Raw genomic sequence first — 25,936 nt, forward strand, 5'->3', positions numbered from 1 at the left:
TGGTGCAAAGAAAGCTTTCAGAAGTAGTAAAAGGCAGCAACAAATAGCAAAAATCTCAGTAAAATCATTAATAACATTAAAATGATTAAAAGCAAGATAAGTTAAAAAAAATGACTGTGCAGATTTAATTTCATAAAGTCAATTAAATTTAAATGAACAAGTTTAAAAGTGTACAAGCATCATAAAAACCCTTTAATACGGTTTAACCAAACTTAACACCCCCCCCCCCCCCCAAAAAAAAGTAAATAAATACAAATAGAGGCCAAAGAATGTTAGCACAAACTAAACAGCCCCCCAAAACATTCAAGTTTATCCACCCTCATATCACCTGGAATTGAAAGAATAGCATGAAATTAAACAGAATTCAGATTAAACACACCTCTTTCTAGTCACGTGAAAAAGAAATCTGAAGCATATTTCTACTCCCATAAACAGACAAATGCACATAAGAAAAATGACCAATTTAAAACTAATTAAAGGCTGGAACTTAAAAAGCTATGCACTGAAAAGCCAATAAGACCAATGGAAGACTATTAATGCATACAAATAAGTTTAAAGTACATATAATGTATTCTTGACAAGTTAAGGATATTGACACAACTATAAAAGACGCATACTTTATTTGTGTGTTCTAATGTGATTGTTTTTCGTTTACATGGTAAATTAAGACACAAATATCCATGCGTGGCACACGTCTAGTCCCGAGTAATCCTTGACTGACATCTAGTGGCAACATGTGGAAATTGCTGGGGTTTTTTTCTTAAGTCATTGAGCCTGGATCAGTGAAATACTGAAATTTGATCTACTTGGGTATAAACAACAACAAACAAACAAACAAACAAACAAACAAACAAACAAACAAAAACGATGTATTTATGAAATTTCTAACTCACTTTCATGTGACCCCATGTCTAGAGGCTATAATACATGTACTTTCAGGCATGTTTACAGACAGATTTCAACCACTTTGCATGGTGTGTTTGGCCTCAGAAACGAGCACTGCCCATGCCTAGGGCTGTGCATGTCTGAAGAGGGGCGGGGAAAAGCGAGGAGCTCCTCCTCCTCCAGGCTGCCGTCGTCACCGCGGCTGCTGCTGGACCGGAGCAACCCAGTACCAACAACCACAGCAGCTGGCTGCCCCTCCGTACTGTGGGAAGACTCTGTGCAGCCAGGAGCCTCCCGTCATTTGTCACCGTGAACGACATGGCCTCCGACGGCATGGACGAGCGATCTCCTTTGCTGTCGGGCCCCAACTCCGAGAATGTGACCCCCACTGCTCCCCCGTACCTGCAGGATCCAAGTCCCCGAGGTAAACACCCGGCCTATGTGTGGAGCTCTGCTGCCTGCACGATGAATCATTTTTAGGGCGTATCGAGTTTGTGCAAATGCGTAAATAAAGCAGCAGCAAGGAAAGGCAGGGGCATCGATGGGAAATCCAACGGCAGCTGACAAAAAGGTGGAGCTTACACTATGAGAACTGGAGCAGTGGGTTAGAGAAGAGGGGCCTACAATAACACCAACCGGGCTTTAGAAATACTTAGATCACGACAGACTGGGGCCCGAGATGTTTTGGTTGCTTATAAAATAATGTGAAGAAACGCTGTCAGCCCTCAGTAGATGTGGGCGATCATGTTATCTGGTGTTGGGAAGAGAGTTGGGTCATTGCAGATGAAGGCATGCTAGCAGCCTTTTGTCCCAGCTACAAATCAACAAAATGCCAAGATGTCTTTTTTTTATTTATTTATTTTTATGTTTTAGATCAATTGCAAGATCTGATCCAAGTATTTAGTAGTAGTAGCTTCAGTTTGCTTGTTTGCATGGGAATGGGACTGCAAACTCATGTTGGACCTGGTCTTACAGGCAGTTTGAATATTGAATAATTTGCATCTTTCACTCATTTACCTACTATGTGCACATTTTGCTTAGTAAACGGCTGAATCTGGGTTACTGCACTGTGATGCATGCAGCATGACCCAGACAATTACAGCTTCTCCATCGTCTCAGTCTACGGATGACCTTTGCATTGAGTTTAGTCTAATCGTGTTCAAAATTAATTTTGCATAGAACAAAAATCCACTTTAAAACTGGAGAAATACATGATTGCACTTGAGCACATTCTTTTTTGCTTTGTTGGCAGTAGATTTTTCTTAAGGCTTTCCTCTTATCCCAAAAATTTCCCTAGATTTGTTTCTGCATAAACATCCAGATCAGATTCTTTCACTTGGTTGTGTTTGAGAGACACAAGTTAATTTAACTTGTAACAACGTGGTTTCCTCAGTAATGGGTTCATACATTTTTTTTGCCTTGCATTAGTTGTCATGCAGCAAATGAATGTATTAATTGTCTGGGTAATACTCTTTAAAGGGCATGTCAGGCTAATAAGGTACAGAATAAATAGTCTAATCTTGCAAAATTCATATTTCACCATCAGATTAATCATAAAGACTTTAATGCAAACAATGAATGAAGTGACAGCCAGTTTGTACTGGTGTGACAGCTTAAAGCCTAAATGAATGTCAGTGTATTCCATGTCACACTTTCCTCCTCCTTGCTGCAGCCTGGATTATTGCTAATTCCAGTTTAGATTTGTTGCTCCACAATTTGTAAAATGGATTAATTTGAGCCAAAGTCGTGTAAACCACGACGTTCTCTTAAAACACAATGTCTGCGATGACTAATAATCAGCTCCTTTTAGGCTGGTGGTTGAAAGAGAGTCACATGTGCAGCATTTACATATGAATTTCTTTAATATCCTCAGAACAGAATTGTTTTACAACTATTTTATTTAATAGGCACAAATTCAATATTTGCTGTGTTTTCCTCTAGTGAACGTATCGGTTTTGGAGAGGGGTAGAAACCAGTGGTCTAATTTGTATCTGGATGACTGGACAAATTATATATTGGCTTTTGATTTTGCCCACTTCATATTTTTTATAGTCAAGTGGTAGAGTCAACTGCAGCGAAAGCAGATAGTGGATATTCCTAAACCTGACACCAATAAATTAGTATGTGTTCTATTTTTATTATGTTATGATATTTTATATACTTTAGAATTTTTTTATTCAGATTTTAATGTCAGAGATGGTGAGTGTTATAATTATTGGGGATCAGTCATCTAAGGGAGTCAAGAAGCTGCCACATTTATTAATCTCTTGCTTTATTGAGAGAATCCAGCTATAGGAAAGCTTTAGTCTGTTAATCTGCATTTCTTCTATTCAATAACCCTTAAAGAAAAAAATAATCTGATTCTGTCTGGCATTGTATCCAAACACACAGCATATAAACTATAGTCATAACTACTGTGTCATTAAACATTTAGGCCTCAAATATGGCTTTCCTGTCTGGAGTTTCAGGATGCAGAACTGAAGTGCAAGTCATGGATATGTTGAAAATGCCAGGACATTTTTATTATCCACTGGCTATTTAGCCATCATGGAACTCAGTGGCCACATCCTTAATAATGTATAACTAAAAACATAAATATTGTACATAGAGAGGCGAGTTGTGTAATGTATGTAATGTATTTGCAATGTAGGCCCAAACTTTTTTTTTTTTTTTTTAAATCAGGCTATAAAGATATTTATTTCAGCTGTAAAGTTGGGCATGTTAACATCGAGGCAGCCTCAAGTGGCCAATCAATGAACTGCACTTCCATGATGCTGGATGATGGCTTCATTTTTTAGCCCTGTATGCTGCATCTCGATCTAAACCTCATTTTTTCTCCATGTTGTTCACCTCCACTCTAAAAACAGTTAACTGATTAATAAGCTGCTCAGCTACATCAGGGTGATGTGGTTCGTGTGGATTCATTCACCTGCTGTTGCGTGTGCTGGCTGTAAAGAGCCCTTTTCATGTCATATTGTACATTACAATACTGGTGCAAATAACAGTTATTGAAGCTGAAATAGGAAAATGAATCAAAATCACAGTATCTTGCTATGATTGTTGATGTGGGGCTTTGATCACGTCAGCTGATCCAGTCTACCACCGACCCTCGTTCAGTACTTATTCCTCTGTTCTAAGTTTCTTCTCCCAGATCAGCATTGCTGAGTGCACAGGCTTCAAATTCATGAAATCAGTGTACCTGCTGCTGATGAGTTACTGTTAAGACAATGTTAAATTATTAGCAACATCCAGGATAACCACCCATCCATTTTCAATAGTCAGTTTACCAAAGCTTCCACTCACAATTTCACATTTAGATCTCACCAGAAATTCAAGCTAACATCACACTATTCCAGAACAAGACTGGCAAGCTTGAACTAAAATGCTAACTGGATGTTAGTGTTGTTCTACACATATTTAGCTCATACTAATGCAACTTTTTACGTAGGCTGAGAGATCCTTTTTTTACGTCTGTCCTCTTTTCTTTGTCTTTGTGTGTGCTTGAAGCTGTTGTTGCCTATGCTGAAAGAGCAACTTGTATAGCAGGATGTTCTGCCAATGAACCAGGTGTTCAGTCATCTATAGCAGTTTGCACATATGTGCATTTGTTGAACAGCCCGTTGGAGCAATCTCTCCAGAAAGACAATAAACCCACGTGATTGGCTAAAGTCTCCCACCATGGCCCAGTGATGCCAAGAAAATGTACAACCTATACCAGCTTTAATATGATAAACAGCTTATCCTGCCTCCACCACTGAGGAACTGTCTTCATTCATGTGGAAATGATGTCATAATGAGAGCTTTCAGATAAGAAATGCTGAGACGTCAACATGACAAGTTCACCGTAACAGGTTCGTCTTCACAAATCAGTGGGCATATAATAATTGTTCAATCAAGTTAAAGCTGGTAGAAGTAATCCATGTGATTAGAAGCACAAATCATAACTTGCCCAGTAAAATAATTTATAGGTAAGTTAATTAAAAAGAGCATAATCTGGAAAAACTGACTTGATTGGATGCTTCATCGCAGAAAGCCCAGGCACTACGTCATCCTGTAAATAAATTTAGCATGAGATAACACATGCCACAGTCAGGATTAACTCAGGAGACGGTAAATAATCCATCATCTCTATATTGTATCTTAAGGTCGCCACAAGTTGGGAAACACCAAGTCCATTTCAGAAATATAATTTAACACTTCATAAATTAAATGTCAACATTGCAAACACTCATTCTGAGACCATCTTTTACACCAGGGTGATACATGCTTGTGATTTCACATCTGAAAGTAGTCCCCAAGAAATATAATATTTACTCCAGTTTGACTAATATTTTTTGCTTTTGGAAATAATAGATCTTTAACTTTTTAAAAAGAAAACAATGACACAACAAGTCACAACAAAAGCAGCTGTTGTCTGCATTCCAGCTGTTCAGTGAGCCGTTCTACCCCACAAACCACAAGTGTCACAATTACTGAGCCTGTCAGCGTAAGGTAGGACGTCGTAATGGTGGTTGTTTGCTGCTGGTGGTCGTAGCAGCACGTCTTCTCGTCTTACCTTTGGCTCCAAGCACAGCAAGTGAAAACCTATAGCTGTTGTGTGTCACTTTCAGACATGCATTAAGACAAAACTGAGAGAGGGCAGAGGTGGAAACTTGCCTCTCTTTAGACTGATAATAGAGACCAAAGTGCTTGTTTTGAATATTTTTTATTTATTTATTTATTTATTTATTATTTGTTTTACTCTTGTTGGGGTTAAAGATGAGAATACATCTCTTCTCAACTACCTTGGGTTAGAATTTGGATGAGCAAGCATAGTAGTGTCTTGGTTTGTGTGTATTGAAGAAGGCTTGGCCTGCACACGCTGGGGGAGTATCCGTTCTTTGGCATGCTCTGCCTGTTTTTCCAGCCAGGGCTGTCCAAATGTGGACAGTGTGTCCCATCTGTCCCTGTGGTGTCAACTGATTGAGAGTTTCTGAATCTCAGAGCCAAGCTAATTTACCTGTTGACTAGTCTCATTATCTCATTTAGAGTCACACAAGGAGGAAATCAGTCAATTCCCAGATTAGTTGGTGTCTTTTTTGTTGGTTGCTGTGAAATGAGACTGACAGTGTTGTAGTCAAGTAATAATCTCAGTTATCATTTAACCTGTTTTCTATAATAAATTAATGGCTGTAGAAAATGAGAGAAACTCATGTTGATTCCCTCATTTTGTCCAAAAAAATAATACAAGCATCTTCAGTTTTCGGTCATGGAGCTCAAAGATCCGCTTTAAGGTTTTCACACTTGAGGTAAATCTTTGGACTTTTTTTTTTTTTTTTTGATTAACTAAATATCTTAAATAATTATTTTATATTTACATTTGAAGCATCCCTTCCTGGGTTTAAGATTAGAGTTATTTAATCTAAGTGCATACCCACATTTAATGATTTGTGCTGTTTTAAATTTAAATAAAATGTTATATCTTGTATGAATTCATATACAAACTTAAATTCATTAAGATGTTGGATAAAATGTAAATAAAAACACAATGCAATGACTTGCAAATCTCACAAACCTGTTTTATTCATATGTGAAACTTATCAAATGTTGAATGTTAGACATTTAACATTTTACTGTTTTACAAAAAGCTGTAAAGGGGTTATTAAACAGAATCAGTTGAAGGAACATGTCATTTTAATTGGTAACAGGTCAGTATTGATTGTATGTGTGATTGGGCTCATACAGAGAACCTTAGAGTGGTAGAGTCTCAGAAGTAAATGTGAGCGGAAGTTCAAGAATCCGCTATAACCTGCAAATACAAATTGTGGTGGAAATTTCCAAATTATATTTAGTCATGCAGCATTGAGTTTTAACTTCCTATAATCTTCAGTAAATAATAATATAGAAAGATTCAGAAAATCTGGAGACATCTGTCTGCACAAGGGACATGGCTGAAAATGAATATTAGGTGCTTGTGAATATGTGTGGTTCTGTGATGGAAATCCGTGCCTGGGCTCAGGAACACTTCCAGAGATCGCTGTCATCCACAGGTTAAAGCTAGCTGTTTATGTAAACGTGGTCCACACACCACTGTTTTCTCTGGGTCAAAGCTATTAAAATAGACTGAGATAAGGTTTGAAAACCATCTTTCAGTCAGATAAATTGAAATCTTCTTGGAGATCATGGACACTGTTCTTTGGACTAAAGAGGGGAGGGAATACCCTCCTTGTTATTAGCTCCTAGTATCTTTGATGGTTTGGGAGGGGTGTTACTGCCTTTGGAACTGGCAGCTGTTCCACCAGGAAAAGCACCGTCAGCGCTGAAAGATACAATATATGCAGCTTTCTGAGCAACATATGCTTCCATTTAAATGATTATTTTTTAAGGAAAGCTTTTACATATTTCAGCAAGATGACGCTGTACCACAATCTGGAGTCCAGATGCTGGATTGACCTGCCTGAAGTCCAGAACTTTCACCAGTCATCTGACACATTGTGAAACGAAATATGATAAAGAAATCTCTGTACTTTTGAACAGCTGGAACCCTGGAACCAGTGGTAAAGATGTACCTCACCCAACTTTTATGAGACAGTTTTTGACATTAAATTTAAGATCTGCTAATATTTTTTTCATGATAAATAATAATAATAAATAATATATTATATATTATATATATATAATATATATAAATAATAATAAATTTAGTCACTTCCAGCATTTTATGTTATGTTGTTTTTCATTAATCAGATCATCAAAGGGAGGAAAAAACAATATTCTTTACTTAGTTCGGCATTGAGAGTTGAAGGAAATGGCACAGATTTGAAGTGACTGCTCTTGCATCCAATAAAATGTAATGTGTGCTTGAATTCTTCTGTAGTGTTAAAGGTAGTGAATGGTGCAAGCCCATAGAGTCCAAGCTTATTAAAACCCTGAAAAGTGAAACTCGTGGGATCACCTGAGAAAATGTTTACATCTCAAAATACCTATGACTGGTTTACTTGGTAATAGACATAAATCAATGGCAAATATGTTGTTGGCTCAGCTGCACGTCCAGCTAATACATATAAGTTTTATAAGTATGACTCTTTTTTTTTTTATCATTGTTTCCTACGTTTTTTCTCTAATTCCTGACCCAGCACACTTCATTGTGTTCTTTATAATCTGGTCTCCTGACCCTCAATAATTTTAGTCTACAAAACTAAACTGGGTAAACTCCCATCGTACTTGAGAAGTTTTACCAGTCAGTGACTTTTAAAATGTCTGACTTTTGCACCTTGTGCCTGGGATGCTCTCCAGGGCACCTTAAAGCTCGGTAACTTTTTTTTTTTCTTCTTCTTTTGGTGAATTCAAAGCTTTATGAAAAACTCATTTAATTGGAGTCTGCCAGTTAGATGTTTTGCATCTTTTTGTAGTTTTATTGAACGGTTTCATTGTGATCTGTGTTTTATATTTGTTGACTGCTATAGCATGCCTTCTGGTCCAGGTCTTCCTCGAAAAAGAGATGGCAGTCACTCTTTAGTGTATGTGTTATATGCAGTTAGAGGGCATAAAAAATAAATGTCTACACAAAAGCTGCATTAGCTTTGTTTTCAGTGCAGATTTGATTTAGTATGATATAGAAAAAAATAGGACCAAATGAAAAGAAATCACTAACAAACAAACAAATAGATAAAAAGTAAGCACTCATTTCAGGTAGTTTTTCTGTTTAAAAAGGAATTGATATAAATTTGGAAGAATAGAAACAACTATTTGAATAACATCTTATTAGAATAATTGAATAGAAACTTTGGTTTCTGGTCTGCCTGGCACACAGTTCACGTGAATGACCAGGATTTCCCAGATGTGATGTAATATCCCAAATAGTCCAACAGATGAAAATAATTCCTAAAGAAAAGTTTTTTTTTCTTTTTTTCTCTTCCTTGAGTTGTGTTCTTAGTTTGGCCACTTACTTCTACAGGAATGCAACCAGCAGCAGTATATCCTGTATCACTACCCCTGAGCTACTCTACAGCCTTTTTTTTTATTATTAAATTTGATTTAGTCATTGGAAACATTTGCATTTCTTTTGTGTAGGTTTTTCTTTTTTTCTGTGTGCTCTTATCTGATATGAACTCAGTTATTTAAGTTTTTGTAAATACTCTGATCTGAAATTGAAGTTAATTAAAAGCTCTATTTTTAAGTTTTAAGATTATAGATGTCAACAAAAGCTCTGCCACGTTAGTATTTTCTAACACAAAGAGATGAATCTTCTTTCAAAAATTCTAACCTAAAACCCAAATATCCTGAATTGGATTTAGTTTTTGTGTTAAGGGGAGCTTCTGACCAACTTAAAGATTTTTTTTTTCTGGATGCATGACCTGTTGCTCATGAAGCTGCTGTATTTGAGGTGCATGCCATTAACAGCTCGCTGTGTTCTGTGTGGTTTGCCTTCCTCTTCTCAAAGCCGAACTACCTCCTCCTTATACAGCCATCGCCAGCCCTGACGCCGGCGGTGTGCCTGTCATCAACTGCCGTGTCTGCCAGTCGCTCATCAACCTGGATGGCAAGCTGCATCAGCACGTAGTCAAGTGCACAGTCTGCAATGAAGCTACAGTAAGTGGAAGCCACTGTCGTGTAAATGTTTACATCCCAGCAAACATTAGTTTCTCTTCTCTTCTCTTTTTCTTTGATATTTATACTCAGTTCTGTTTTATTATCCTACAGCATCTGCATGAAAGTGTCATTTGTCATGAATCAAAAGAGAAACTTAGCTTTCAGTGTTTTGGCTGTTTTCTGTCTTAATGATGTCTGCCTCTTGCTTTTTAACGTATGTTAACATAGTATTATTTCTTAAGCCATAAGTTGGTGATAACTGACTCACATTAACTGTGTATGTTGTCATCAAAGACTAGTCAAAGCAGGAAGGAGAGCAGGGAGATTTAGTGACCATCACTGCAGACACTTGGGCAGGAAATGTTAGTTGTGGAGCTTCAGCATCCACACAGCCCTATGATAATGTATTACTTTATACTAAAACAGTACATAGTGTAAGGGCTTGTTATTCCACATGATAAATTTCAAAGCACAACATTTAAACTTTTAAAAAATTAAACTTTGATGAATTTACAGGTATGTTGTAAGATTTGTTGTAGCTAACCCTTTAATCAGTATGTGAAGATGTTACACAACTTGCAGTCACATGACTCATAAATACAGCATGACTGGAAACGGTCTGGACATGTAAAATTCACGGGTGAAATTATATATATAATTAAAAGCAAAGCTATTGATTTATATCCCTTTATTATTGCTGATCAATCATAAAGGCTGTGTTAACCCCACAACTCCACAGAGATTATAAAGCAGGGATGGATCGCAGACAAATTGAGGCTTGACCAAGTCTGGTTAGTGAATTGTGGATTTTTATGTTGAGATAGGTTTAAAGTTGTAGTGTTTACAATTAGGAATTTATTGGCAAAATGGCCATGGGTGTGAAATCATGTACACACTCCTATTTATATTCTATTTGTATGTCTCTACACCCAGCTCTTAGTCTAACTGCACTTACTGCAAGATTTTAATAATTACTAAAAAAAAAAAGTGGGCTGAGAGGGATGAGCCAGGGATGTGGGTTATAAGCATGGGGATTTAAGCAGTGATATATGCCTTCGGTGAAAAAAGTTGGAGAGTTGCAGGGTACTTACAAGGTATAACACAGGCCTCTGTTCTGATATATCTGAGATTAAGCCTTTCGTATCACTGTAATATTGTTATGATTAGCACAGGTCATTCATCTACCCTGAGATTTCCTGTTTGAGCCATTAGCACTGCAAACAATACTCAATGCTAATGCTCTCACAGCCAATGCTGCGTGATGGCAAAACAGAACAGGACCTGCTTCAGATTTCAAAAAGTCCCAAAAGGTTGTTTTAGTTGTAAGATGACTTTAAACAGCTGATGCCCATTTCAACCTATTAATTGACCTATTTCATCAAAATTGGTAAAAACAAAGTCTTTATTTAAACCTCAGTAAAGTTTTACACAGCACTGGCATTTAATTTAGTTTCCAGCTAAAACCGATGTTTAAGTGTTTAGTACTCCTTTGATTATCTTGTAAAAATCTATGTTGGTGTACCACAGGGCCAATCAAATTCACTGATGCTGAAATGGAGAAGATGATTGTTGCATATTGGCTTACACTGTGAGCAAGAGCTAGTTTGAAAGCTTTGGAGGAAACAAAGCTCATTCAAAAGTTTAGAGGTTGTACACTCTGCTGTAAAGGGAGAAGTGGGAGTTGAGTCATAACTCAGGAAATGTAAAGATGAATCCCAACCACCAAGCCACCACACCAGAATATGTATTACAACTCTAAATATGATGCACAGGACTGAACATATAAGGTACCAGGATTTATCAAACCTGATTGGTAGTCCTATCTGGAGCAGGTGGCAGGTTTCACAGCTCTCATAAAACCAAGTTCAATCTAAATTCACCTGGAATTGAGTGGTTTGAGCTGTCTAGTTTATGTGAAATAGTTCTTTGTTTTTGTGTGAAACTGATTATTATCTGTTCACCACCCAGCCCATCAAGAATCCCCCTACAGGGAAGAAGTATGTGAGGTGTCCCTGTAACTGCCTGCTTATCTGTAAAGACACATCCAGGAGGATAGGATGTCCTCGACCAAACTGGTAGGTTAAAGGCATTTTCTTGTCCTTTTATTTGTTATCATTTTTTATACTAAAAACGTGCATATGCGATTTATTTTTCTTGTACAGATTGTTTCCTAAAACAAGTCTAAAAACTGTGACAAATTGTTGGTACTGGCAAAAGCCAGTTCTTCGATCATTTAAAACTTTTATGATCCTGTCTTGGTTGTGCTGGAGTCTAAAGCTTTTCCCTCTATTATCCCTTCTATAGCAGACGCATTATCAACCTGAGCCCAGTGATGGTAATCCCAGAGGAGCAACCCGCCCAGCCGGCGCTGCCTATCCAACCTGAAGGGATGAGAGTGGTCTGCGGTCACTGTGGCAACACCTTCCTAGTATGTAAACCCACAAAGACAAGCCACCTCAGCCAATCACAGACTTGTCAATGCAGAATTGTGTTGCTGTGCTGTTGTTAGTACGTGCACATAAATAAGAGCCTTATTGTAGATAATTCTTAATGGACTTAGTGATAGAAAAGCACTAAATTTAAGTGTTGTAATACAGCGGTGCAGTTTTTGTCAAGGTGCTAAAATGCTATATATGTCAGATTTTGCAAAACAGTGAAACCCGTCAGAATAAAAGTTCTACAAGTGGCTGACATGAATATTCTGCATACTTTCTATCTTCTTACCCTCTCCAGGTAGCAGCTACTTCAGCTTTTTTGCCGATAACTTCCTTTTTCTTGGATTAAACTGTATCCTGCCACTCTTTTAAGGACACTGTTAGTATGTCTAAGCTGCTCGTTTAGTTCTGCATGAAAAAGGAAAAACAAAAAAATGTAATGTAGAACCTTAGTCAGTATGACAGACTCACGTTAGTATTGTTGTCCTCTAAACGTTTGCACATTGTTGCTTGCGGTATCTGTAGGGCAGTGAGGACGCCAGGTCATCCCAGCCAATGTCTGGTCTCCCCAGCGATGGCTCTCCCCCAGCACAGCAACAGGTCGAGAAAGCTGGTCATACTGGTGGACTTATTAACAACAGCCTAACCTGCTCCATTTAAATCACTGGCCCTTTTCACACTGGTGATGATATGACTTTGTGCACATCTGGCTTTGAGGAGAGCTTCAAACAAAAAATAAAATAAAATAAATAAATGAAAGTTTGGTATGTAGTGCATAGAAAGTCTGCATCTTCTGGCTTTACTGGTCTCTATGAGTGCTGTTTGCATTGGGAGAATAATTTGAATCCTATTTTCCTTCATTGAAGCCAGATGACTAGAGTCATAAAGAACTTGTGTGAACAGGACCTTGTTAATTATGCTCATCTGCAGTGGGTTCACTGTTTTCTTAGTGCTGCTTTTTAAAAATCAAATGAAACACAACTAACATACAGTACTGTAGGAATGACTCAAGGTGTGAATTTAACAATGATAAATAGATTTACTAGTTACAAACATTCAAATGGATCACTGGCAGTAAGCCTTGTGTTGGGTGTTCTCAAAATAAATTTGGATTGTAGTGTGTTGTTACATTTTTGTATACGTATACTTGGTTTTTTATGATTTGAATCAACAACGTGGTCATTTTCTGTTTCCTCACAGTGGATGGAGCTTCGATTTAACACGCTAGCCAAGTGTCCTCACTGCAAAAAAATGTAAGTGCCATCAAATAATTATTTTATAAAAGTTCAATATGCAGTTCACATTTGACTTTAAATTTTACGTACATTTGGTTTTCTAATGTCACAGCTTTTTGTTTTCTAAGTCTTTAAAGGGCCAAAAAGCAAAATTGTTTCAAGGTTTGTTGTTGTGCAAGCACAAAACAAACCAAAACAAAATGTGTCATGGGCCATCCCTTCCTCTACCTCCTCCCCCCACCCCCAGCTCGCTTCATCTGCGAACGAATGTGCGAAGTGCAAACACACTGAACCAAACCATATCACTATTTTGTGGAACATGTTGAAGTAACTTAAAATGTTTATGTCCAGGAGAAGAGTCAGCTCAGAGTCAAATTGTAGCTGTCGCAGTGCTCTCCACTGGAAATACCAGGCCAATGTTAATCCGGGTTCTGTCCCTTTTTTTATCTGAAAACTTCTTCACAAAAAAACGTAGTTTTTTTTGGGGAGGTAATGTTGTATCCTGGTCACCTGCAGGTGAACATTTCGTTCCGCTCTGAGCCAATTCGCTTAGAAAATATGAGCTTCCATTGCGCGCTTGCTGTGGCCCTTTTATAGGGAGGGAGGGCCAAGTGCTCCGAGACGAGAGAGGCGATTCAGATAAGCGTACATGAACACGTGGCTGGACCGGCTGGTAAACACGGGGCTGGAGATCGACACAGACAGCGTGTGACGTTACGCTTTACTCCAGATGTAGAAATGAGGAATTTTCGCTTCTTTAAAATGTAATAAAATGAGTCATCCATACTTGAGAGACTTTTGTATCTTTGTCAACTTCATGTCCTCCTTTTTTGATCAAATTTACTTTCTTATTGCCTTTTTATAGTTTTAAGTAAATTAAACAACATATTTATAATGTTAAAAAAGGAAATCATTGAATTACCCCTTTCGAACTGGCTTCAGCTCTCAGCTGTGTAGACATTATCACACAGACATGTTGATGGGAGATATGGGATCCTGCAGGTGCTTTGCTGCATGATATGCTTTGACTTGGTGAATAGTCCTTGTTTAAAAAATGTTTTTATGTCTTAATGTGTGTTTTAGATATTATACAATGTATTGTCCTGTGTAACCCCCTCTCATTTGTGTTACTGCTGCCATGTTGGCCAGGCTGTGCTTGTAAAAGAGAGTTTAATCTCAAGCAAGTGCCTGGTAAACAAAGGATAAAGAAATAGTATAAAATAAAATAAAAATATGTGGGTGGATGTTAATTTGAGCTCCATTTTTCTTTGGAGCTGTAACCAAAGGATTAAATGTGGTTAAGTTCACTGTAGTCAGACGCTGAGCTTTAGCGGTCTCGTTTTGCAGTTCGCAGGGGAGTGGAGGCTAATCTAGTCGTGTGACAAGAATTAAAGACTGGCCTCACATGTCTTGTTAATGGGGTGGGCTGGTTACAGCGATGAGGAGCAGTTTGCCCCCGAGCACCTCCGTCCAGAGACTGTTTGCATTTGTCTGAAAGTGATGAAGTAGACAGGATTTATATAGATGAGGCAGTGATAAAAGCTGCAACCAAATTGTGTCTTTACATCAACTCTTTCATGTGTTTACAGCCGTCTTTTTCATACCTGTGTGTCTGTTTTGATATGTTTCTCTTTTTCCTCATCTTCTATCTTCACCCACATGTCTGTCTATTTTTATATTCAATTGCGTCTTTATGCCGCTTCTGTCTTTATGTAGCTTTCCATATCTCATTCTCTGTGTTCATTTGACTCTGCTGGGATACAGTGCAATTATTAAGTATTAAAATATTTCTTTAATTTATTCCAAATATGCAAATAGTACAAGGCTTCCCTATTTCTACTAATCAAATTATTACACACAGCATAATTTATAAAATACTGTTTGACAAAATATTAAAATGACCTTACCTAATCTAAAACTTTATAGAATAAGGGGGCATGCAGTGCATTATTATAAGAAGAATATGCAGAGAGTAATGAGAAATTTAGCAACCAGGCTTTAAATGAAGTTAGATGATTTTTTTAGGATTTCAGTCATGATTCAGGATTGCTGCAAAGTAGAAATTATTGCAGGAAGTCAGGATAATGCTCCCATCCAGATAAAGTCTCTTTTATTTATTTAAGTTAATGCAGAACCACATCCGCTGTAGTAAAAAAGAGATAAAATGATCTGTCAGCAGTCCAGATGGTTGAAACCATTTGAAGCATTATGAATGAGAAGGACAACAATAAAAGCCTCAATGTACCAAAGAACATGTGAAATTATGATTCTGGTATTCAAAATGAGCATTTATATAGGGTAAAAAAAAAGAGAAAAAAAACATTTGATACATTTAAATAGATTTAAATGGCATTCAATTCATTGCATTGTGATTATATTTGTATTTTAGATAGGTCCACAACCTTTTTTTGGAATTAATTTTAATAAAACCTAAAGAAGCTGGTATTTAAAAGTATTTACAAAACCCATACAAAAAAGAAAGAAAAGAATATCCTACCTAAATTATTGTAAAATGAACATTAAACACATGTGAGCTTATTTTTTATCTTCATCTCTTCTCTCATTTTGCCATCCCTACTGTCAGCAACACCCTTAAATCGCTATCATTTCCAGCCAAAGTCAAAACAGTGAAGTATTTCGGTCTCATAAATCAGTTTTAACTTAATGTTTCTGAGGAATTGAAAATGAGAAACTGGTATTGTAGCCCAATTCCAAAATAAAGTCCCTTAACTTATCTGGTAAACATGCAGTAATTCCCCCACTCTGCTTACATTTCCTTGTGAAAGAGAGGAATTCATGTTTGATTCGTTATAGGTTTTTATTGAACTTTTTTTTTTTTTTAATGTTGAGAGAAATCCTGACATTGAAATATGGTTCCTAGTCAAATAAATTAAGTGTAAATGGCGAGTGGAGCCGAGAGAAAATGTAAAAGCAGAGTTGATAAGGGATAGAAGGCGAAAAATCAGGTGATCAAGCCCCAACAAGCCATCTGAATACCAGCGATCCCTGAAGAATGTTTGAGTCCAGTCACATGAGAGGCATGTGAGAACTCCGAGGGGGAGGAAAGTAAAGTTATAATGAAGCAAAAAAAAAAAAAAAAAAAAAAAAGGCCAGACTGCTGCTTAAGGACAGTTGTTTGCATAAAATCAGGATGGATATAAAGTTGATGGGAGCAGCACATGTGACTGCCCTCAAGCGCTCTCATGTGTAACTTGGAAAGGGGAAGTAGGATGTTTTTTGACTTACAAGACTGTCAGGGTGATGTGGAGTGAAATCACCAGGAAGATGGAAGGGATTAACCAAAACTTTAAGCATGTTGTCACGACAATCAGTTCCACTTCAGGACAGAATGTGAATAATCAGCAGATGTTTAAAATCTAATTTAAAGAATGATGAATTTGATTATTTTTAATTTAAGAGATGTTTTTGACATAAAACGTCAAACCCAATGTTATATATAAAGTTATTGTTTGTGTGTTAGTGTGTGTTGATCTTTTGTTCTGCTTTTTTCCCCAGATCCTCTGTTGGCAGTGCACTCCCCAGGAGGCGCTGTTGTGCTTATATAACCATAGGAATGATCTGCATTTTCATTGGAGTTGGTTTAACAGTAAGTATTGTCTGTTCTGCTAATGTTGTTTGTACTTTTTTAGATCATATCTAAGTAAATGAAACTTGCAATAATTTCCAAGAAGGTTTGGATAAAGCTATAGTGTTATTGATTCTTTGAGTAAATAGCTGTAAAGAATTCATGCTTACAGCATTTGCCAGGTTGTTCTCGCATGTTTACAATACTCTTGCCAGAATATGATCCCATTCAGGATTTAGTGCCATCTCTGATTAATTAAAATAAAAATAAATAAAAAAAAAAAAAAAAGTCAAACTAATGTGTTAGTTTTTACTTACCAGAATGGTATGATGATTCAGCAAAATTGATTCTGAGTTGAACTTATGAATGTACGTTTTACTGTGCATTTCCATTTTGAAATTAAACCATTGAGTTTTACACCATTATAAAACACATGGACGAGTTATAACTCTAAAAATCTGTAACACAATGAGAAAGACTCTCCTATCAGTAGGGGGATTTCTGTACAAGTTTAAAAAACATTTTGTCAACAATGTGCTGGTGCTTGTCTGCTGCCCCTTGCGGGTAGTAAAAAAAATATGCAGAATAACCAGAAATGTTTTCTACTCCTGTTTTGCTTGCTTCTAGTTTGGGGGTCAAATAAGTAACATGGATGGATTGAGATTTTAGAGCATGCCTGCATTGTTGTATGAACTGATCCTATTGTCATTCTTTTAAGCCAACATCCCAGCCAATAAGTGCCAAGGAGTTTCTTGGTATATGCATAGTAGTAAACAATTTAACTGATGAAGGCCCTTGTGGCCTTGGGGATGATACATAGGCATGAATTAACTTCAACACTTGTGCTGTCCCTAAAATTAAATACTAATGTTGGAATGCTAACATGCTCCTAAAGACAGTGCCGACAGGCTCATGCTAATTAGGTGCAATGTCCACCATCTTTACTATCTTTGTTTATTGCATTGGCATGCTAACATTTCTAATTAGCATCATCAACAAAGAGGACTAGACAGATGGATTGTTTTCTTGCATTGTTTTCCAGAAAAAGGGAAAATGCCATTTGACCTCTTGATGGTACGAGGAAAAGAATCATGGCATCTCCAGCAGAGTCCTAGGAAGTCCTTACTTTTAGTTACCTTTACCAGCCAGGTGTCTTTAGAAATATTCACAGCAATCCATCCAGGTGTATTTCAGTGTGGAACCAAGTGGTGATTTTCTCAATATTAACCATGTTTTTATCCACGCTCCTCTCTTTTATGTGATGCCAGGTCGGGACTCGGGACTTTGCCAGTCGGTACAATGCCACCTATGTGTCCTGGGCTTTCGCCTACCTGCTGGGCCTCATCTGTCTGATACGAGCCTGCTACTGGGGAGCCATCAAAGTCAGCTACCCAGAGAATAGCTTTGCTTAGAACAGGAATGTGTGCAAAGCGGTGCATGGCTGGAAGTACAAACTCCACTTTTAGTTTTTTTCATCTTGTTTCAGATTTAAAACCAGTCACCTTGAGCAAAGTGCACAGTGTCTGGACAGGAGTGTTTTTATTCTAAAGTGTATGTGGGGATGTCTCCTGTTGTTTTGTTTGGGATGTTTTGACTTATTGATCAAACCTGCTGCCTGTCAGTCTATCTGATGCTTTCCACAGAGTCTAATTATTTCCATTTTTTTTCATCAAAATCAAGAAAAATGTAATTCTTCTTAATGAATGACAACTACTCTTACAAATGAGTTAGATCGAGTATTTGTGGACCAGTTGTTCTGCTTTTCAACAGTCTGAATGACATGGTGGCACCTACTTGATTCCTCTTGTTACTGACCATACCAAAATGAGACAACATCCTAAGAACAGTTTACCCATTGCACATGATTTTATGCAATTGTGTTATTTTGCTGCTAGTTAAACTCCAGCTACAAAAGCTGCATATTCATACTGTATTGTAACCATTTTCCTTGCCTGTATACACTGACATAGTATTGCTATTATGATTTGAAAGCTCAAATGATCAATTTTAAAGGAAATTGTCATTATATACCCATGTGTGCCAACTTTGCTGCACAGTGTGAAGACGAGCATAAGATCAATACAAGCTTGTGTTCATTTAATTTTGTGTGCCTGCAGCTTTTAAGTCACTACAGCAATAACCCCTTTGGGTAATTTTCCGTAGCCTCTCTCCCTGTGCTCCTCACCATGATTCAAAACTATCCCAAAAATGTGGTGACACACCTTTGCATGTGAACTTGTTCATCTGACTGAGGTGGTGCTTGTTTGGTTTCAGAGGTACCTGAAAGCTGTGATGTTTCTGTTTTTGCTCCTTCTGCCTGTGAGTTTGAATGTAAACCCTCCTTCCTCTGCTTATAACGCTGCTCTCCAACCTCCAGTGAACTCAGTGCTAGCAGTCATCTCTATATGCTAACTCAACATACTCGCTCTGTATCTTGACCAGTGGGCACAGTTTGAACTTCTAACCTTGTTTTGAATGTGATGATGATGATGACGAAGAAAATAATATTGAAATATTGTACATAGCTCAAATTCAGTACTTGGGAACGTAGGTAGTGTGAGGTGGAAGGAAAACATGGTTCATGGGTCTTTTTAAAAATGATAATTTATCAATAAAATGTAAAACCTGTCTGTATTGGCCTGTTTGTTTTGTAGACTGAAATCAGATTGAAAAGTTCAAGAATAAGGTTTGGAATTTACACCTGGGAAACACATCTTTCATGATGTTATGGAAAAAGTCAGCAAAGTGGCAGTAAGATTAACTTTATTTGAATCGCCAAGCTTGTCATACAAGAAGAAGACACACACAGAAGTTCATAAGTTACTCACAGACCAAGAAACGTTCTGGGTGGCCAAATTACAGAATGAACATTTCCAACACGCTAACTTCTCTTGTGGCTAAATAATCTCATAACTGAATTATTTCTCAGATACTTGCTTTTTACTTCATCTGCAGATCAACATAGAGAGTTAGTACAGGTTTTTCATTTAGAAGCAATCTTGGCACCAGTGTGTTGAACTGGTCTAGGTTGGGAAACTCTTACAGAAAAGGATTTGTGCTCACTAGTAAGTTATGACAACAGAACAGGTTGTGTGAAAAGCTCACTTCAAGGTTCTTGGCTATTTCAAGCTGATACAGAGCTTGCAAGAAGAAAATGGAGGTGGACCTTAAAGGGTAAATGTCAAACTGTGGGTGGAAATAACTGAACTAGAGGCAAAGCCAAAAGATTTACTGAAAGAACATAGTGTTAGTTTTGGTATATAATTTTATTTTAAAGTAATGGGAATAGTTTAAATTTCACTCAAATGAAAAAATGTTTTTATAACTAAGCACTGGTGTAAATTACAAAAGTCGTGGCTGAACTGATTTTAGGTGCTGCTGTTTAATTATATAGAAGTTAACACAGTCTCACTGTCACAAGTCATGGGACATCATGAGTCTTTTTCTTTGTGACTCCATGAATTAAAGTGTCTTAGGACAAGTTAAAATTCTTCTGTGAAAAATGTCCATTACAAATGCATCAAATACATTCTGCCAGCAAGTCAGTGAATCTCAGGCAGTGGTTAGTATTACATTATATTCATTTGTATAAGTAGTATGAATTAGCATTAGCCAGGCCATAATATTTCTGCATAAATTAGTTAAAAAGAAAGAAAAAAAAAGATTAAAACATTTTAGAAAATTAGCTAATTTAAAGTTTAAACAAATTCAACTGTTGCTGAGTTTAGTCTGTTCAGATGTGATCACATCATCTTTCAGTAACCGTTTTCTGGCTGCAGTGCTGCTGTGTTTCCACACAGTGGTGCAGTTTGTTAATCTAAAAAGAAGTCAGAAATGTATGGACACTTAGGCTGAACTCATGACACCAACTGACCAATCTACTCAAATATTTTTAAAAGGTTGGCTACTTTACTGTTGAAATGAGTGATTTTTCCAGTGATTAATTTATTCATCTTTCATCTACTAAGACACATTTCAAATGCCCAGAAACAGGTTGGAAAAAAGCAGAAAAATGTTTTAGATTTAGAAAAATGTTATGCCTCATTTATAAAACTATGTGCAGCAAAGACGACTATGACGTAAGGAAAAAAGCCTTCCAGATTTATAAAAGAGTGCGCACACACATACCACGCCTGTTTCCATTTACAAATCAGAATCACCTCTAAACTTGGTGCACGTAAAGGAGCGTCATGCTCCGCCCTTATGGTGGTTATAAAAGGTCAGGTGAACGCCCATAATAATCATATTTCCCTAATGGCTCAGGAGGGGAAAGGAACAAAAAAGTGCAATATTTTGGGACGCGAGAGATCTTGATAAGACTATGTTTAAAAACGTAAAAAATGTTTTTTTGTTTTTTTTTGGTAGGCATAGCACAAGCATCACCAATGTCAGAAAGGGAGAGGAGTTGCAGTAGCTGAGAGATGCTGTCAAAAGCCAAGGGCCGGACGGTTCCAGAAATCAAAAAGTGGTCAGATATAACAAAGGCACAGCACTTTAAAAAAAAAAAAAAAAAAAAAAAGAAGCTTGTGTACAAACAAGAAAATTACCTCATGTTTTAATCAGCACTGCATCACTTCTTGACGCCTGCGTAGCAGCTTTTAGCATGTTGCACAGCACATGCCCTCACTATCTCGCACACCTTTGCAGGTGTGTAACGTAAGTTTCCTCCTGTGGCATTGAGGCATCTCCACCTGACCTTCAGCAGCCCGATGACCCGCTCCACTACAGCGCGTGTGGCTGTGGCGCACATGGTAGTTCTGTTCTCCGACGCTCTGTGGATTTGGAAAAAGAGTGAGCATCCACCGTTTGAGGGGCTATCCACTGTCTCATGCAATGTTGGACAATGGGTTAGGTACAGCAGTAGTATGTAAAGGCACATTTTTTGCATGAATGATCCTTAGAAGCCAGCCACCTTGCAGCTCCAGCTCCAGCCTCAAGTCTGCGCCCCACACTGCTGTTTTTCAGAATGATTGAGTCATGGGTGTCCCCAGGCCAACGAGCGAAATTGGTGAGCATCACATATGATTTGGATATTAAAGAATGAAAATGCTTTCGGTTAATGAAAGCAGATTCATTCTTACTTGGTGCCCTTATTGCAACATGAGTGCAGTCAATAGCGCCGATTATGTTGGGGAAACCGGACATTGCTGCAAATTACATATTTTGTTTGCCTGCTCACCCACTGTGTAAAGAAAGTGTATGTACTGTTGCAACAAACCAATTATGCCTTCCAGCACCTACATAACACATGTGAAAGCTAGCTGTGATATCCCCAGCCTGTCAGTTCCCTCTGGTGCCGGTTGCCAGAAAACCCAGTGTTGTTAGTACTTGCAGACGGACTGGCTCAGCATAGTTCCTCCTGGTGCGTCTCTGTAATGGTGGACCCAAGGCATCACATAGGTCTAACATCACGGGGCTGTCGGAACCGGCTCATTACCCATTCGTCATCGTGGGCAAGCAAGTCTTGCTTGTCTCTGAAAATTCGCTCACTCTCGAGTCTTCCATGTACCACATCCTCCAGCAGTTGTGCGTCTTTACTTATTTAGGTGCATCCCTTTATATTTCCAAACATCAGTTAATTTTCTGAATAGTTACAGGAAAAACATAAATACTTGGGGGGTAAGAAGGCTGGTAAACATAATGCTGCCAGAGCTTTTGGAAGTTTAACAGATTAAGGGAATGCTAGATGCACAGATCAGAAACCAAATAAGGAAATGTACAGATAAATTCAGAGAGTCCTAAATAAACACAATGTACACAATATCTTTATTTAAGATTTTGTCTCAGTTTGACACAATAAATACAGGAACTACAGAGTCATGGTTTACTGAGCTCCCCAGAGCTGCTACAAGTGATACAATTATATCTTTAAGGATCTTTTACTCCAATTCTTTCACACAAACATGTTTGTATTTTTGTGAGGACATTCATTTAACTGATGGATTACCCAAGAATAAGAATAAAACTTTGTCATTGTCATTGCAACAAAAAGTGCAACAAAATTACAACACCTTATCCAATCAAAAATCCTAACAGCTAAATCTAAAATTTCCCTCTTCTTCATCATGTTTTAAGTGTAGTGCTGAAACAAAGTGTCCATTAAACTACCCAAACTTTAAACTAGTCCTTACAAACTTATGAATTTAGGCACGCACACACACGCACACACACACACACACGCACACACACACACACACACACACACACACACACACACACACACACACACACACACACACACACACACACATACACACACACACACACATCAGCTCTCCTGAACTACTTTGGACAGTAGATGATGTCACGTCAAACACAGTGATGATATCGGATCATCAGATGGATCACTGCTTGATGAGGTCATTGCTTTTAAGATAAAGGAGCATTGTTTAGAAGTGTAAACAAACACACACATACACACGTGGGCTATTTCAGCTACCACCAAACTATGAAGGAACATGGAGGTCATAAATGCTAATCACCATGACTTCACAAGTTGTGTTGAGTTAATGTGCATGTGTGTGTGAGGTGCTGCTGTGGACATCCCAATGTGTTGACAGGTGACTGTTTGCTCCTCACGCCCAGCAGTGACGATCGGTGAAGGGTGCTGCTTCTCTTTCAGTTATTGTTGAGGACCCACCACGAAGCTGCAGAAGAGACACAGTAGAAAATGGCCCCAATTAATAAGCCTCAATTAACCACGCAAAAAGCTCAGTAAATATTCAGTTTTATTGTCTTTAAAAACTGTGATTTAGCACAACTCTTAGCTGTTGAAACATGAACATGAACTCTCTAAACAACATGTCTGATTGATAACCCCACCACAGAGTGCTTGAACCCGAGGGGCTTACTTTTCATGTAAATAAAATAAAATATCCTTTTCAAGCAGAAGAATTTTTATTTCCATCCCATAGTCTTGTAAATAGGAAATTAATTAATATTGTGGACATAATATATAAATTTGGGGCAGGACCCTATTGCAGACCCGGAGAGACCACTCCACCCTTTTCCGGCTGAGGACCATGGTCTCGGACTTGGAGGTGTCCAGCCGCTTCACACTCGGCTGCCAGTCGCTCCAGTGAGAGCTGAAGATCACCACATCATCCGCAAAGAGCAGAGACCCAATCCTGAGGCCACCGAACCGGATCCCCTCAACACCTCGGCTGCACCTTGAAATTCTGTCCATAAAGGTTATGAACAGAATCGGTGACAAAGGGCAGACTTGGCGGAGTCCAACCCGCACTGGAAATGATTCTGATTTACTGCCGGCAATGCGGACCAAGCTCTGACACCGGTCGTACAGGGACCGGACAGCTCGTACAAGCGAGTTCGGCACTCCATACTCCCGGAGTACCCCCCACAGGAGTCCCCGGGGGACACAGTTGAATGCCTTCTCCAAGTCCACAAAGCACATGTAGATTGGTTGGGCAAACTCCCATGCCCCCTCAAAGACCCTGAAGAGGGTGTAGAGCTGGTCCACTGTTCCATGACTGGGATGAAAACCACACTGCTCCTCCTCAATCCGAGGTTCGACTATCCGACGGACCCTCCTCTCCAGCACCCCTGAATAGACCTTACCGGGGAGGCTGAGGAGTGTGATCTCCCTGTAGTTGGAGCACACCTCAGCCCCAGAGATAGGAGAGCCAGCACCAGCTACCTCAGACTCTGCTTCCTCATCGGAAGACGTGTTGGTGGGATTGAGAAGGTCTTCGAAGTATTCCTTCCACTGCCTCACAACGTTCCGAGTCAAGGTCAGCAACCCCCCATCCCCACTGTACACAGTGTTGACGGAGCACTGCTTTCCCCTCCTGAGCCACCGGATGGTGGACCAGAATCTCCTCGAAGCCGTCCGGAAGTCATTCTCCATGGCCTCTCCAAACTCCTCCCATGCCCGAGTTTTTGCCTTAGCGACTGCCGAAGCTGCGCTCCACGTAGCCCGCCGATACCCATCAGCTGCCTCTGGAGTCCCACAGGCCAAAAAGGCCTGATAGGACTCCTTCAGCTTGACAGCATCCCTTACTGCCGGTGTCCACCAACGAGTTGGGGGTTCCCGCCACGACAGGCACCGACGACCTTACGACCACAGCTGCGGCTGGCCGCCTCGACAATAGAGGCATGGAACACAGCCCATTCGGACTCAATGTCCCCCGCCTCACCTGGGACATAGTTGAAGCTCTGCCGGAGATGGGAGTTAAAACTCTTTCTGACAGGGGACTCTGCCAGACACCCCCCTCCAAGGACTCCAAAAAGGGTGGGTACTCTGAACAGCTATTTGGTGCATAAGCACAAACAACAGTCAGGACCCGTCCCCCCACTCGAAGGCAGAGGGAGGCTACCCTTTCGTCCACCGGGGTAAACCCCAACGTACAGGCACCAAGTCGGGGGGCAATGAGGATGCCCACACCTGCTCGGCGCCTCTCACCGGGAGCAAGTCCAAAATGGAAGAGGATCCAGCCCCTCTCAAGGACAGTGGTTCCAGAGCCCAAGCCGTGAGTCGAGGTGAGTCCATCTATATCTAGGGACATTCCATGTCATCCTTTCGGGCTTTGAATTGTCTTGTACATGAAATAAATAAATAAAAATAAAGTTGCTTTGCCTTTCTGAGATAAATTGTAGATGACTGTAATTCTGCATTCAAAACTAGAATGGACAATCAATGGGCAACTAGTCATACCTCAATTTTTTTCACTCACTTCTTTCATTAATTATTTACTGAACCTGTTTCTATTTTATGATATCCCATGTTTTATACTTGAAGCTTTCTTCACATTTTTTGGTATTTCTACACAAATGTTTTATGCACGTTTTTTTTTTTTTTTTAATGCATTTTAAAGCTGAATGGAAACACAACTGAGTTGGGAATGTTGAAAAACTACTCCCAGGGGGGGCAGAGCAGAAGCCTCCACACTTGTACCAGCAGGCTTAGGAACAGTTTTTCCCTGCAGCTGTTTCTCTGCTGACCACACATACACCTAACTAGCATACTGTGTTTACGTGCACAGTGAACATTACACTACACTATATCTGTACATGTACCATACATATATAAATTTTCAAGTATGTATGTTTTTTTTATTCATACCTGCACATTATACTGCACATTTACACTTTATGTATACTATGTGTACTGTGCCTCAAATTTATCAAGATGTTATGTTATTTTTGTGCACAACTTGCGTTTTAGTGTTAATTAAAGTTGCTTACACTTGACCATTAGCAGGAGA

At 38.8% G+C, this 25,936-nt stretch overlaps 2 protein-coding genes across 3 annotated transcripts in view; one reads left to right on the plus strand and one right to left on the minus strand.

Annotated features, from left to right (window-relative positions):
• The first annotated feature begins 1,034 nt into the window (after window positions 1-1,034).
• On the plus strand, window positions 1,035-19,340 carry pip4p2 (phosphatidylinositol-4,5-bisphosphate 4-phosphatase 2). 2 transcript variants are annotated; one of them, XM_041967121.1, is made up of 8 exons: window positions 1,035-1,309; window positions 9,308-9,456; window positions 11,425-11,531; window positions 11,761-11,884; window positions 12,417-12,491; window positions 13,092-13,144; window positions 16,643-16,733; window positions 17,981-19,340. In XM_041967121.1, the coding sequence occupies exons 1-8, from the start codon at window positions 1,204-1,206 to the stop codon at window positions 18,122-18,124; spliced, it is 849 nt and encodes a 282-aa protein (XP_041823055.1). In that variant the 5' UTR covers window positions 1,035-1,203; the 3' UTR covers window positions 18,125-19,340. The 2 variants fall into 2 exon arrangements, with proteins under 2 accessions (XP_041823055.1, XP_041823056.1); XM_041967122.1 differs by lacking the exon at window positions 12,417-12,491 and having other exon boundaries at window positions 1,040-1,309.
• A 3,117-nt stretch (window positions 19,341-22,457) lies between these two features.
• necab1 (N-terminal EF-hand calcium binding protein 1) overlaps window positions 22,458-25,936 on the minus strand; it is a 44,023-nt gene continuing 40,544 nt past the window's right edge. Inside the window, exon 13 of the mRNA XM_042012437.1 lies at window positions 22,458-23,359. Within this exon, the coding sequence (XP_041868371.1) occupies window positions 23,331-23,359 (29 nt within the window). The 3' untranslated portion in view covers window positions 22,458-23,330. The remainder of the gene's footprint in view (window positions 23,360-25,936) is intronic.

The sequence above is a fragment of the Melanotaenia boesemani genome, chromosome 17 (genome assembly GCF_017639745.1).
Source record: "Melanotaenia boesemani isolate fMelBoe1 chromosome 17, fMelBoe1.pri, whole genome shotgun sequence".
Classification (NCBI taxonomy): domain Eukaryota; kingdom Metazoa; phylum Chordata; class Actinopteri; order Atheriniformes; family Melanotaeniidae; genus Melanotaenia; species Melanotaenia boesemani.

What these genes read in the sequence shown, in the direction of transcription:
- pip4p2 (XM_041967121.1), top strand. Translation starts at nt 1,204, where the DNA reads ATGGCCTCCGACGGCATGGACGAGCGATCTCCTTTGCTGTCGGGCCCC. An exon ending in GCAGGATCCAAGTCCCCGAG is followed by an intron (nt 1,310 to 9,307) that starts GTAAACACCCGG and finishes CTCTTCTCAAAG; the next exon opens with CCGAACTACCTCCTCCTTAT. An exon ending in CTCCCCCAGCACAGCAACAG is followed by an intron (nt 12,492 to 13,091) that starts GTCGAGAAAGCT and finishes GTTTCCTCACAG; the next exon opens with TGGATGGAGCTTCGATTTAA.